The 12,547-nt window shown below is 45.4% G+C and overlaps 1 protein-coding gene across 6 annotated transcripts in view; it reads right to left on the bottom strand.

Annotated features, from left to right (window-relative positions):
- Positions 1-2,165: 2,165 nt before the first annotated feature.
- Positions 2,166-12,547, bottom strand: part of GLI3 (GLI family zinc finger 3) — a 277,297-nt gene continuing 266,915 nt past the window's right edge. For 3 of the 6 annotated variants that reach the window (XM_032244432.1, XM_032244437.1, XM_032244435.1), the window contains 2 exons: positions 8,722-9,049; positions 2,166-7,826 (listed from right to left, as the gene is read on the bottom strand). In XM_032244432.1, the coding sequence (XP_032100323.1) occupies positions 5,524-7,826; positions 8,722-9,049 (2,631 nt within the window). In that variant the 3' untranslated portion in view covers positions 2,166-5,523. The remainder of the gene's footprint in view (positions 7,827-8,721; positions 9,050-12,547) is intronic. The other 3 variants (XM_032244434.1, XM_032244438.1, XM_032244433.1) reach the window with 3 other exon arrangements.

The following is a 12,547-nucleotide window of genomic DNA, read 5'->3' as shown; positions in this document are numbered from 1 at the left end:
GAGAAAAGTTATAGAATGGAATTTCCATACCTCTGTTGGGTGAGTGTGGGCCAGTCTGTGGCCACAAAATGTATACAAAGAAAAAAGCCTATATCCAAAGGATTATAAATCATTCTATTATAAGGACACATGCACACAAATGTTCATTGCAGCACTGTTTACAATAGCAAAGACTCGGAACCAACCCAAATGCCCATTGATGATAGACTGGACAGGGAAAATGTGGCACATATACACCATGGAATACTATGCAGCCATAAAAAACGATGAGTTCATGTCCTTTGTAGGGACATGGACGAACCTGGAAACCATCATTCTCAGCAAAGTGACACAAGAACAGAAAATCAAACACCGCATGTTCTCACTCATAGGCAGGTGTTGAATAATGAGAACACATGGGCACAGGGAGGGGAGCATAACACACTGGGGTCTGTGGGAAGGAACTAGGGGAGGGACAGTGTAGGATGGGGAGCTGGGGAGAGATAACATGGGGAGAAATGTCAGATATAAGTGATGAGGAGGAAGGCAGCAAACCACACTGCCATGTATGTACATATGCAACAATCTTGCATATTCTTCACATGTACCCCCAAACCTAAAATGCAATAAAATATACATATAAAGAAAAAGAAATAAAAGAAAAAAGCTTAAAAGCAATTTAGAGTCTATTACTGTTTTGAAAAATTGTCAAGAGGTTGAATAGGTAGAAAAGGCATATGTTAGTAAAATGAGGTCTATGTTAGTAAAATGAGATTTTAGAAAGTAAAGGCTAATATGAAAGGAAAGACGTGCTCAGACTGTGTTTGGAATAGTAAATATACTCTAAAGTCAAACCAAAAGGGAAGACTGCCAAGAAAATAAGTAGAAAACCCGGGAGGAGAAAAAAAGGACAAATAAGACATTTTGGCAGTAGGTAAATTTTCCCATCTCATTTTAGCATTCTATTATATTCTTGTTTGCGTAAGATATAAAGTCTTTACATTCCCAAAATTACTTAAAGGAGATCTTTATAAAACAACAGATTGTAACGCCACTCATTTTATCTCAAACTCTGCTTCCTTTGTATTTCCTCTGCAAAAGGCATTTTTACAAAGCTGGGAGCCCCATCCACCCCCACTCATGTGGATTGAAGGAGCCCACGTCATCCACCTCATTCCTGGGGGCATCCCTTCCCTATGTTTCCTCTCTCTTAGCCTAATTTCTCTCATTTCTTTTATTTTGATTTGCTATACGGCATGTCTCTTTTTGAGCCGACAATTTATACCTGAATATGAATTTATAAATTTATTTTTTTTCTCATTTTTTTTCTGGATTCATTTGGATACCTTATATAAGGGATCTAGTTATAAAAGCAAAGCCTCTTGGATTGGATGGGAGGAAATTCTCCCCGGAGAATCAGGAAAGCATGAAGCATTCCTATGGCTGAAGAAACCCTGCTTGAGGGCAGGGAACGGTACATCCCCCGCAGGACATAAGGCCTGGGGAAAATGTGTGTATACCCGCACGTGTGCATGTGTGTGCCCGCGTATACATGTATGCGTCCATCCTTGTAGTCTTGAGATACCCAGAGCCAGGACTCCTGTTCTTCCCAGAAACACCACCCTCAGCTGATGGCTCAAAAGACATGTGCTACTACTTAGAAAGAAGAAGGGAAGGCTTTTGGAGCGGTTTACAGTGATCTGGAGAACAATATTGCATACCGACAGGAAAAGCACAGGGGAGAACTTATTCTGACCGACGTCAATTATTAAAAGCCACATAAAGTAGGCTTTTATAATGTCAGAGTTTTCTGTTGACCTGTGTTAGGGCATTTCTGAAATGAGAGGATAACATAAAAAAGAGGGACAAATTAAGTTGTTAGACATCAAACCCCATCACCGTCCTTCCTCATTGAATGTGGCGAAGCAATACAAGTAAGAAACACAATAATGGTTCCAACTAGTATCCTCCCCGCCCCCCCACCCCCGGTGAACAACCGCACAACACCATGAGCATGTATGTACCTGCACCTTATTGTCCAGTTTAGGGCTAAAGAATCTGGATCTCACAGCAAAAGTCCATTCAGCTTGTACGTGGGGGGTCAGGATCCAACTACAGGCCTGGATGTTTGCAAAGAAAGCACTCTTTCCATTCAACTATGCATTTAATAAACAACCCAGTAAGAATTTCCGTACAAAGAATTTTTTATTGACATTGTAAGAAACATTTTTTTTTCTTTGTTACAAAAGGACTAAGTGGTTCTGAAAGCAAAGGTAGAGTTCATCTGTGGCTGGGCTGCAGCCCCGGGCTTGAGGTGGGCAAGATCACTGGGACTGCAGGCTTTTCCGGGGAACACCTGGGCCAGTCACATCAGAACACTATGCCTACAATACTTAAATGTATTTACATGTGTTTCTTTTAAAAAAGGATTACACATTTTATTTTTTAAAAATCTAAAAAAGGTGAAAAAAATGAACTTGTATTTTATTTTACACATCTGCAGGATACACAAGGGTAACTTGTCAGAAGAGAACATCCTCCTATCAGTTCAAAACAACACAGGAAACCAGGATACAAGACAGCCCCGACTCTGCTACCATCGCGCACTCTCCGGCCAGTGCATGCACAGCCTTGGAGTGCTGACTGGGCAACACCAACTGGTCCCTCTCATTGACAAGATTAACATAAAATAAGGCACATACATCGCAAGAATCAAAACTTTGTGGCTCAAGAGGAAGAGCCAATGTGTGAGGAGTTGGGAGGGGTTAACTTTTTCAGAAAAATAAAACAAAAATGGTTAGAAAAATAAAAGGTTTGACACAGACATTAAGTAGGAGTACCAGGTGTGAGCCTGCGTTTTTTATAAAAGGCAGGATGGTGACACTAGTGAGGCGGTCCTCTCGCTCTAAATACATAGGTTAGAGAAATGGAGAGAGGCTTGGAGGCTGGAGATGGGTCTCAAGATATGAGATGCCTAGCCTACAGAGATCCCCAAAGGTGCCCAAAAGGATGCTTCTAAGTGACCTCAAAAGACCTTCCTTCCACTGAACTGCCACGACAGATCATTTAAATTCTGGAAGAGTATACTTTCTTCTTCCCTCCCTCTTCTCCTCCATCCTGAAATTTCCATATTGAGAGAAGCCAACCATTGAGGTGAAACTTGCATCTCCTGCAAATCTAAAAGCAATAGCAAGGGAAGCAAATATGAAAAAAAAATGGGGCAAACCCAGAAAATGACCTGAAACCATAGGAAGGAGCAGAAGCACAAGGCAACAGTGGTGGGTCTGATCACATTCATCCCTCCACAAAGGACGAAGCTGATGCAGGAAACGATGGTAACTGAGAAATGCAGTTGCATCTGAGAATATTACTGGAAGAGCCCATTGATGGAGGAGGTCAGCATAGTGCCTTCCATCCAAGATCCTTGCTCAGGAGGAGTGGAGAACACTCAGGCCCGATGCTTTGAAAACAAGGGTTGGAAAGGGATAGAGCCAAACCATCATGAGCACACAAGATAAGACCAGGACCTGGAGATATGGAGATTCATGGACAAGTGAGACTGGATCTCTGATATTGTGATAACATCATGTCCTGTTTCAGAAACAGAGAAAGCCTTGCTTTTTCAGCTGAAAAGTGGTAGAGCCTCTACTCTCCTAAGCTCAGATCACTCATTTCTTTTGTTCTGGGGCTGTTCCAAAGGAGACACATCCTTTAATTTCAAAGACGACTTACATGGGGGAAGACAAGCAGGCATGGAGGGGGAATTGCAGCATCCCTCTGCTCATCTCAGGAACATCTAGTTGAAAGCAAACCCAACAGTCTTAGCCAAAGTCCCCAACGGCAAATCAACCTCCATGCAGAGATTCTTGGTCCAAATGAAAGCAACATAAACATGAGAAAAGTGGGCTGGTCCTAACGCTCTATTATCTAATATTTTATTTTACTTGATTTTTGTCTTTCTACTGTAATTGAAATGGCAGGAATAAAGGGGAAAAGCCACATAATTGAATTATCAATCACTTGCAATAAATCCAATTCCGGGGGTCAATGGGACAGAATATAGCAGGTAGCCCCAGGTGTTCATATTTTAATAGTTTATATATTTTTAAAGCAATATGCTGGAAAATCCATGTACTCTTTGTGCACACATAGTATGACTTTTATGTGTATCAACTGCACATGGGGCATAGCTGCACTTCAAAAATCTTTAAATGTTTTAATCCAAAACAGAAGTACAGATCTAGTCCACATTATGGACTAACCACATGTAACATTTAACTTGGTCAATGGATGCAGCATTCAATAGACAGGGTGTGAAAAAAGGCATCCACACAGCTACTAAACACCTTCCCTAGGGCTCTCAAACACTAAAAATGGCTGAAGCAATTTATTCCCATTGTGTGGGCTTTCTCTTTTACAACTAAATTTTATAAATCCTTCAAAATAAGGTATTCGGAATAGAATTTCTTCTTCACTGTAGCGGAATTAATAAATGTTACTGATACAGCTGCTTGTGGGGTTGTTTAAATACCTATATACTTAGAGCTATATATAATCCATTCTCAGTTATAATGGAAAGAGATGGAACTAATCAACAAATACAACAAACCCACAAATATTCCCCCAACTAATTCTATCCAGTTGCTTCAATCTACAAGCTCTCTAATTTCTTACCAGAACAGACAGAAGTAGCAACGTGGCTGAATGTCACCACCTGCCTGTCCCTTCTCTCTGGCTGCAGTGTTAAACAGCAATGAATGTTCATGGAAGTAGTGGGAGGAGAGGCAAATGTGGTAACTGAGAACCAGCCATACAGACACAGCCTCCCCCAAAGCACACTTTCGAACACAAAGAGCTGAAAACCGAAACTGTGAGCGCCTATTTCATTTGCAAGAGCCCCACGTTCCCACTTCTGTGTAACTGTGGAAAGTGTGTCCTGAACTGAATTGGGGATGGGGAGAACATCAGTATTCTGCCATCTATGCTACAATGCACCACAAAAGATTCTTAAACTCGCTATCCATATTCTGATTCTTGTGCCCAATGTGGGAATTAAAATAAAAAACAGAAACCAAAACACAAAACACTGAGCACGTGTAAAGGAGAATCTTAAAAGCTGGAAGTGTAACCCCGTGGTCACAAGCACACCAACTCCTATTTCCTTTGAGCAACAGCAAAACATGTCAAATCCTTTAATTCGACTGCTCTTCTAAAAGAAAGAATATGCACATCACACATTTACATCGGTTTACTAAAAAAGGGGGCGGGCTTACAGTTTGTTTGTTTGTTTTTTTAAAAAGAGTGTGGTTTGAGTGTAACAATACTGATTCAAAACTGAAATGGAAGACAGTTTCTCCCTAGAATACTTTAGGGTTTTTCAGAGTCCTTTTCCATAAAAGGAATATATTTGAAACACATCCCAGGTAGGTGAGATGAGATGCTAAAATACATACAGAACTAAAAAAAACAGCCAAAACAAAGTCAGTTTAATCTTTTCGGCTCCTATAGATTTACGTTTGTTGCAGTCCTTTTCTTTCCTAAAGCCTATTGCATAACTGCAAGGAATTTGCTTTCTTCCGCTAGGGAGGTCAGCAAAGAACTCATGTCCCCGATAGCCATGTTGGTGGTGCTCATGGACAGCGCTGGGAACGGGAGGGATGCCCGAGGCGTGGTGAGACGGGAGGAGCTATGGGAAAGGTTCTGAATGATACTTGGGCTCAGGGTCCCAGACATCAGGCTGGAGTGGTCCCCATCATCTATGATGGCATCAAAATCAATCTGTACCCCTTCCAGGTCATGGCTGTCGAGGCTGTCCACTGTGCTTGTCACCTGATTAGCACCTGGGGAAAGTAACTCAGAGTTTTTGGCACTGGTCCCCTGTAGCAGGCAGCTGGCGTCTGAAATGGAGAATGAACCAGCTTTTGTGTCTTGCTGACTGAAGCCCACGGTTTGGTCATAGAACTGACCAGAGTAATTCTGCAGATTAGAGCACAGCGGATGGGGCTGCCCTTTCATCTCCATCTTGATGCCATTCACCCTGCAGGTCTGACTTGTGTCACTGAGCTGTCCTGACTGCAGACCAAAGCTGCCCCTCGGCACAGCCTGGCGCCTGCTGCCCCCAAAGCTGGCACACGGCTGGTAGCCCCTGACGACTGCCAAACTTGACGGCTGGCTGCCCATGCCATGAGCCCCTGGCAGGCAGCTCTCTGGCCCTTGATAGATGTTGATATGTGAGGTAGCACTAACCTGCCCAAGCATCTGCTGACCGGGACGACCTGCCCCCTGGTGCTGCATGCTGTCGCCAAGGAGCTGGTGAGCCAGGTACCCCTGTCCCACTGGGTCCTGGGTCTGCATGCCATTTACCGTGCTGCCAGCTGACTCATTTGGCGCTACCGGCAGGATGAAATTCAGCTGGCCCCCGTTCCCTTGGATGGGAGTGCTTTTCAGCTTTGGGGCTTGAATCCCTGCCCCACAGGCAGTGTCTAGCACACCAGGGGCCACTGGCTGCCTGTTGAGACAGTTTCCATACTGCGGGGCCTTGCAGGGCTGTTCATGGAAGGCATTTCCACTGGTGCCACTTCCGGGGCTGCTGTGCAGCACCAAGTGCTCTGGGCCGCCATAGGGGCTGCTGTTCTCCCCGAGATAGCCACCAGCGGGCCCGCTCCTCAAGGGGTTCTGCGGGTGGACCACCATGCCGTTGCAGAACCCAAAGGCGCGAGTCTGTGGCACGGCGGGCCGCGGGCCACACTTGAGCTTGGAGGAGGACAGGTCGGCGCTTCCGGAGCTGACTTCGTTCCACTGGATGGGCAGGTCCGTTTTGCTGCCCTCGGGGCAGGGCTGCTCCAGGGCATGGAACTGCTGGCCAGCATGGCTGTCTGGTAGCCCGGGCGCGTCAAAGTCACCGGGCCCGTGGGGCACTTTGCTCTCATCCGGGAGAGCGCTCGGGAAGTGCTGCTCGTACCCTGCTTGGTTCTGGGAATTTAAATACTGCACCACGTCGTCCGGCAGGAAATCCTCATCGTTCAAGTTGGCATCAGCGTCCATGCTCAGGGACTCCAGGGTGACGTTCTCGGTGATGCTAGGAGGACACGGGGACGAGTGGAAGTTTCGGGGCTGGCCGCCCTCGGGCCGCGTGTAATTCTGAAGCACGAGGCTGCGCTTCTCCGCCGTGGGGGCCATTGCCTGGGGGTTGCAGCTGCTGAGGCTGCCAAAGCGCGGCACGCGGGGCAGGGCCAGGCCCTCGGAGCCCGTGCGCACGGGGTCGCTGGCCCTCCTCACCCCGTGGCCCGGCGCGTCGTGCGGCTGCAGATGGCGCCGCCCGTAGCCGTGGGCTCCCCCGTCGCTGCACCTCCTCGGGACGTGGACTGGAGGCAGGGCCCCGCCGGGCTCGACGGGGTCCCCAAGCAGCGCCAGGCGCGTCTTCAGGCTCATCCTCTCCATGTTGGGCAGGGGCGTGGGCGGCGGTCCGCCCGTGGCGGCCGCGTACTTCGCCTTGAGGCGGTACTGCTGGGCGGGCGTGAGGCTGAGCAGGCTGGGCAGGCCGTCGCACTGGCTGGCCTCGCTGGAGCGGCGCGAGGCGTCGGTGGAGATGGGGTCGTAGGAGTCGGCCACACTCACGTTCTGCGGCCGGCCCTCGGCCTGCGACGCCTCGCTGGAGCGGCGGCTGGAGAAGCAGGGCGAGATCCCCGAGGAGCGCCGGCTGCTCAGGTAGGCCGAGCTGATGGTGCTGGTGCTGCTGTCCCTCCTGTTGAGCATGTTCAGCATGGTGACGTCCACCCCAGAGAGGTCGCTTCTGCCCGGGAGAAGGGTCATGGGCCCACCCAAGCAGGTATTGTTGGACTGTGTGCCTGGAGACAGAGAAAGAGAGAGAGCGTGCAGAGATGAATTCCCTTCGAGGATGACTTACATCAGGCATGCGCAACCCTTTTATGTAAAGGGCCAGCTAGAAACTAGTTTTGGTGTTCCAGGCCACACTGTGGGCCTCAAAACTACTCAGCTCTGCAGTGTAGCCACAACGCGGCCACAGAGCAGGCATGGCTGGATGCCCATGAAGCTTCCTTTACAAAAACGGGGGGTGGCTGGCGATGAACTCCCTCAAGTCAGTGAAGTCCCTCCCCAAGCACAGCGCAAGGACAAAAAGAATCTTGGGATGTGTACACAACGCCTGAGCTCCAGCCAAGTCCCCAGTCAAAGGTATTCCATGAGTTTCATATTCATGCTCAGGGCGTCCTGTTCATTCCACATCTTATTAACAGGGAACACCTGGGTTGGTGCAGGGGCACGCTTCACCCTCAGGTGCTTTCAGAAGTATAATTGCAGAAGCACAAACTGACCTGGGGACTGACAAGAGGGAGGGATTTTTGCCTTTCCTTGAACTGGGCAAATATAAATAAAAGTGGCTGCTAACCTCCTGTTTTTAAATTTTGGAAACTAGAGACAGAGTTGCAACCACAGATGCCTCTATTGCTGGCATTCTTTTACCCTAGTCTAACAGTTACGATTTCACCATCAGAATATGAGTCATGCACAATCACATTTTTTTCTCAATAATATCCACTTCCTAGCTGTTTTTAAAATATGGACCAACCAAAAAGGCAACTTCAGTGGGCTGAGCATTAACGGACAGTTGCAGCATCATTTTAGGACTGGTGGAGAAACTGTCAAACATAAAACGGAGAGCCTGCATTTAAAAGAACAGAAAAAAGAACCCTGAGCAGATGCATGGTCTGATGTGGAACTTACCATTTCCTATGAGAGGAGAGACTGCAGGGGCTTTAGGGGGTAGAATGGGGTTCAGTCGTGGAAACATTCCATTCACTTGTTTTAGCCTTTCTAGTTTTACATGCTCCATCCATTTGGTCCCTGCCGGGTTTCTCCTGGCTTGCAAAGCAAGGGCTGTGGTTGCAGTGGAAATGGTCGAGTCCATGATTGGGGTTTCATCAATGGCACTGAGGTCTCCTATACTACCTCCATCGGTCAGAGGAAGCTCGAGCCCACTGTTGGAATAGTTGCTGATGGGGGACTGTTGGCTGCTGCATGAAGACTGACCACCAGGGCTTGGCTGAGATGTCTGTTGGGGTCAAGCGGAAAGGAAAGAAATGTCACCAGGGAGGGTCAAGCAAAGGGAGTCAATAACGAGAGCTCATGCATGTCAAGATCTTCAAGATCATCCGTTGGTTGAATGAGAAGAAAAACTATGTTCTGGTGAATGGAGCTGGCCTCTTTTGGCCAAAATGACTGATGGACCACCAGGCTGATGGGCACTGGGAGGCAATGGACAGCAGAGTATGCTAGCTGCAGTGTAACTGGCATGGTATCAGCCATGGAATCCTGCCCTCATCGCCAACTCTGCAAACACACTTCCTTGGTTCCAGCCCCACCTCCACCACTTTATTCTTTGGGCACATTACTTAGCCACTCTAAACCTCAGTTTCCTTATCTATACAATGGAGACCATTTATTTCAGGGATTGTTGTCAGGAATTAAGCATGAAACCCAGAGAGCTCCCAAATATAAAAAGACCTGGATAATAGAAATTGGCTCACAGGGTGTTAGCAATTATTATGATCCCAGGTGGTTTTAGTCTTTAGGCTCATTTTGCTCAGCTGAAACATAAATATAAGACACGCATCATCAGCACATATTGCCTCCTCCAACAGCAGCCCCTATAGGCTGTTCAAAGCTGGTTAGCCAAGCTCTTTGTAGCCTCTCCTCCCTCCCCTCCCAGTTTCCTGCTTTTGTAGAACCTCAACCAAGGTGTCAGCAAAAGCAGCTGAGAGAGGTAAAACTTCAGTCACTTAGCCTGTGCTACACCCAGAAATAAAGAAAGGCTGCAGATCACAGCCGTCATGAGTCTATAGAATGATTTCACCATTCCTCTTAGTGTACTCCCTAACAGTTCACTAGGAGGATTTAGGAAATGATTCCCTAACCCCAGCCAAGTAGACTCTGTAAGACAACGCTGCAAACAATGGAATGTTAACGTAGTCCACCGGGTCCTCAATCAGGGAAAGTACTGCCTCCTCTCATTCCCAGGGCTTCTGGGAATTCAGGGTGGAAAGTCTGGGGATTACTATATAAAATGGCCTACACTGCACAGGACAGTCACACAACACAAATGTTCTATCTGAAGTTTCAGCGGTGTCCTGGTTGATTAAGTCAAATCCTTTTTGTACAGATAAGCAAAGTGATGTTCAGAGAAGTTCAGTGACTGCCCAAAGTCACAAAGTAAATGGTGCAACTAGCCTGGACTCCTGGGCCAGCTACTTCCATGCGTCTGCAAGCACCTTCACCAGTGTTACTATAAATACTGACAGCAGCTAGAAGGGAGAGTGCTGTAGGGACAGATAACTACGCTCAGTTACAGAGTACTGTAGTATCAGGTGGAATGCACAGTGCCACCAGGAAGGGCTCTTCGCAGTAGAACCCGTTCGCTTCTTCTGCTATCACAGTACATACACCCAAGCAAATGAACACTTTCTAAGTGAGTGCTGCATGGTACATTAACTTTGTCCTGGGCAACCAAGCAGAGCAAAATAAGATACACAAATTTGATCATGAGTATATGAACCCTGCTTAATTTTGGGGCTCAGAAGAGTGCTGGATTGCCAGACCACCTGCTCCTTCCCGAGGTACTTGTCGTTTCCAGAGCTTTGGATGTCTCTTACTCCTGGACTGTCAGAGTGTGTGGACATAAATCTGTGCATTTGTGCAAACACACAGGCAGATATGCTTCCATAGAGCAGATAAGAAGGCACAAATGCACTCGCAATTAGGAAATTGCTTCAATGAGCTTCCACACTTAAATAGAGGTTACACTGCTAACAACAAATGAAGCCAGATCTTCCTCAAAGAAGGTGGTGCACGTCTGGATGAATTTGCACTAGTCAGTACAATAATGAGTCTTTCAGAACATCTGCTTGGTAGGCCCCAGTGTGATTTGTAATGGAAACCTAGACAGAACAATGAATTTCACCAACTAACTCCACATTTTTTCACATGCTGAATGTTCAAAACACATTGCTTCTATATTCGAAACATATCTGAGTAATGTTCACTACCAAAGATATCACAAAACCACAAAAACTAAAGAAAAATTAACACAAAAAAGTAAATGTTAAAAAAGGAAAACAAAATGAAAAGGACAGAGAAGCCAAAATTCCCTCACCTTATTACCCACTGTCCTTAGGAAGTGAGAACAAGACATTTAGGAGCATTAGACAGAAGAGATGTTGCATTAATAAGAAAAAAGAAGAAAGAATTTAATTTATAGCATGATGATCAAATCAAAGACATGTTTTTAAAGAAAACTAGAAATGTCAATTTCATGTTTATTAGTAAATGTCTATGAAGATACCTACTTTTATAAATGTGCATGAGCATATACACATGTAACATCTGCTGCGGAAGTGTAATAATATGACATCACTGAGCCTCGGCTTCCTCAAAATATGGGTCTGGTCTGGCTCTCTATGGTTCCTTTTATATGGTTCTAGATTGGTGCGAAAGTAATTGCTGGTCTTGTCATTACTTTTAATGGCAAAAACCACAATTACTTTTGCACCAACCTAATATGATTGAATTACTTTATAAAATACTTCACACGTTGGGGCATCTCAATGTTGCTGGGCCAAATTTGCATAAATTTTTATTTCTACCAATTTTCTTTTTTAAACAATGGGTGTTTGAAGAGAAAATGACAATTTTCTTGAGCTAGGAATGTACACTAAAAGTAGAAGAGATTCTGGTTCTTAGAATGTCCCAACAACACAAATCATCGGTTTTTCATGATATAATCTCAGAGACTTCAAATTAACTTTCCTTGTTTTGTTAAACACTTGAGCGTAAACTGTTGAATGTTCTGTACAATTATTATACAGGTAGGCTTTATTTTAACGGTAGACATGTGCTCCCCTCCAAAAAAAGTATATAAAACACAGTTTATGAACTGATTGAAATATAGTGATCAATCATAATACATGTATAAACATTTTATTAAGATACTTTTTTAAAACAAAGTACAGCTACCCACTGAGTAATAATGAAAAATCTGGATAGCCTATTTGGGTTATTTTTGGCTAGACTTAATGTCACTCTCTAAGACTCTTAAGAGGTCAAAGATAAACTCAGTAAGTCATTAAAATATAGCCTCTCACCCTTCCAATGGTGACACTGTACACTATTTCCCACCCACACATACTGCGATACAGCAACATTGCTCATGAATGCATAGGCTGCCCATCCAATTGATAGGCTGCTCTAATTTTAAGCAAATGCTTGCTTTAAGTGTAATTCTGTCTGCATTTCCGTGCATCTGGGAATCTGAGCATGAAACTTCTCTCTGGTACACTTAGGTCAGAGAGTGACAGCCCAGAACCCAATATATCTGCACAATTAAATCCATTCTCTGCATGCAAATGGGCCAAATCTCCTCTACTATCTACTCTTTTTATTTTTCTTGTTGTCTTTGAAATTTTAACGTGTTTTACAAAATCACATTCACGAAGCAAAGTCACCTACTGAGGTTTGAAAGAAGCTGAAAGAATAGCAGAACCCACATGTCCTTAGT

The sequence above is a fragment of the Sapajus apella genome, unplaced genomic scaffold, assembly GCF_009761245.1.
Source record: "Sapajus apella isolate SASKATOON/1434 unplaced genomic scaffold, GSC_monkey_1.0 scaffold54, whole genome shotgun sequence".
Classification (NCBI taxonomy): domain Eukaryota; kingdom Metazoa; phylum Chordata; class Mammalia; order Primates; family Cebidae; genus Sapajus; species Sapajus apella.
The sequence above is the reverse complement of the archived record's forward strand: the minus strand, read 5'-3'. Positions and strand labels throughout refer to the sequence as shown.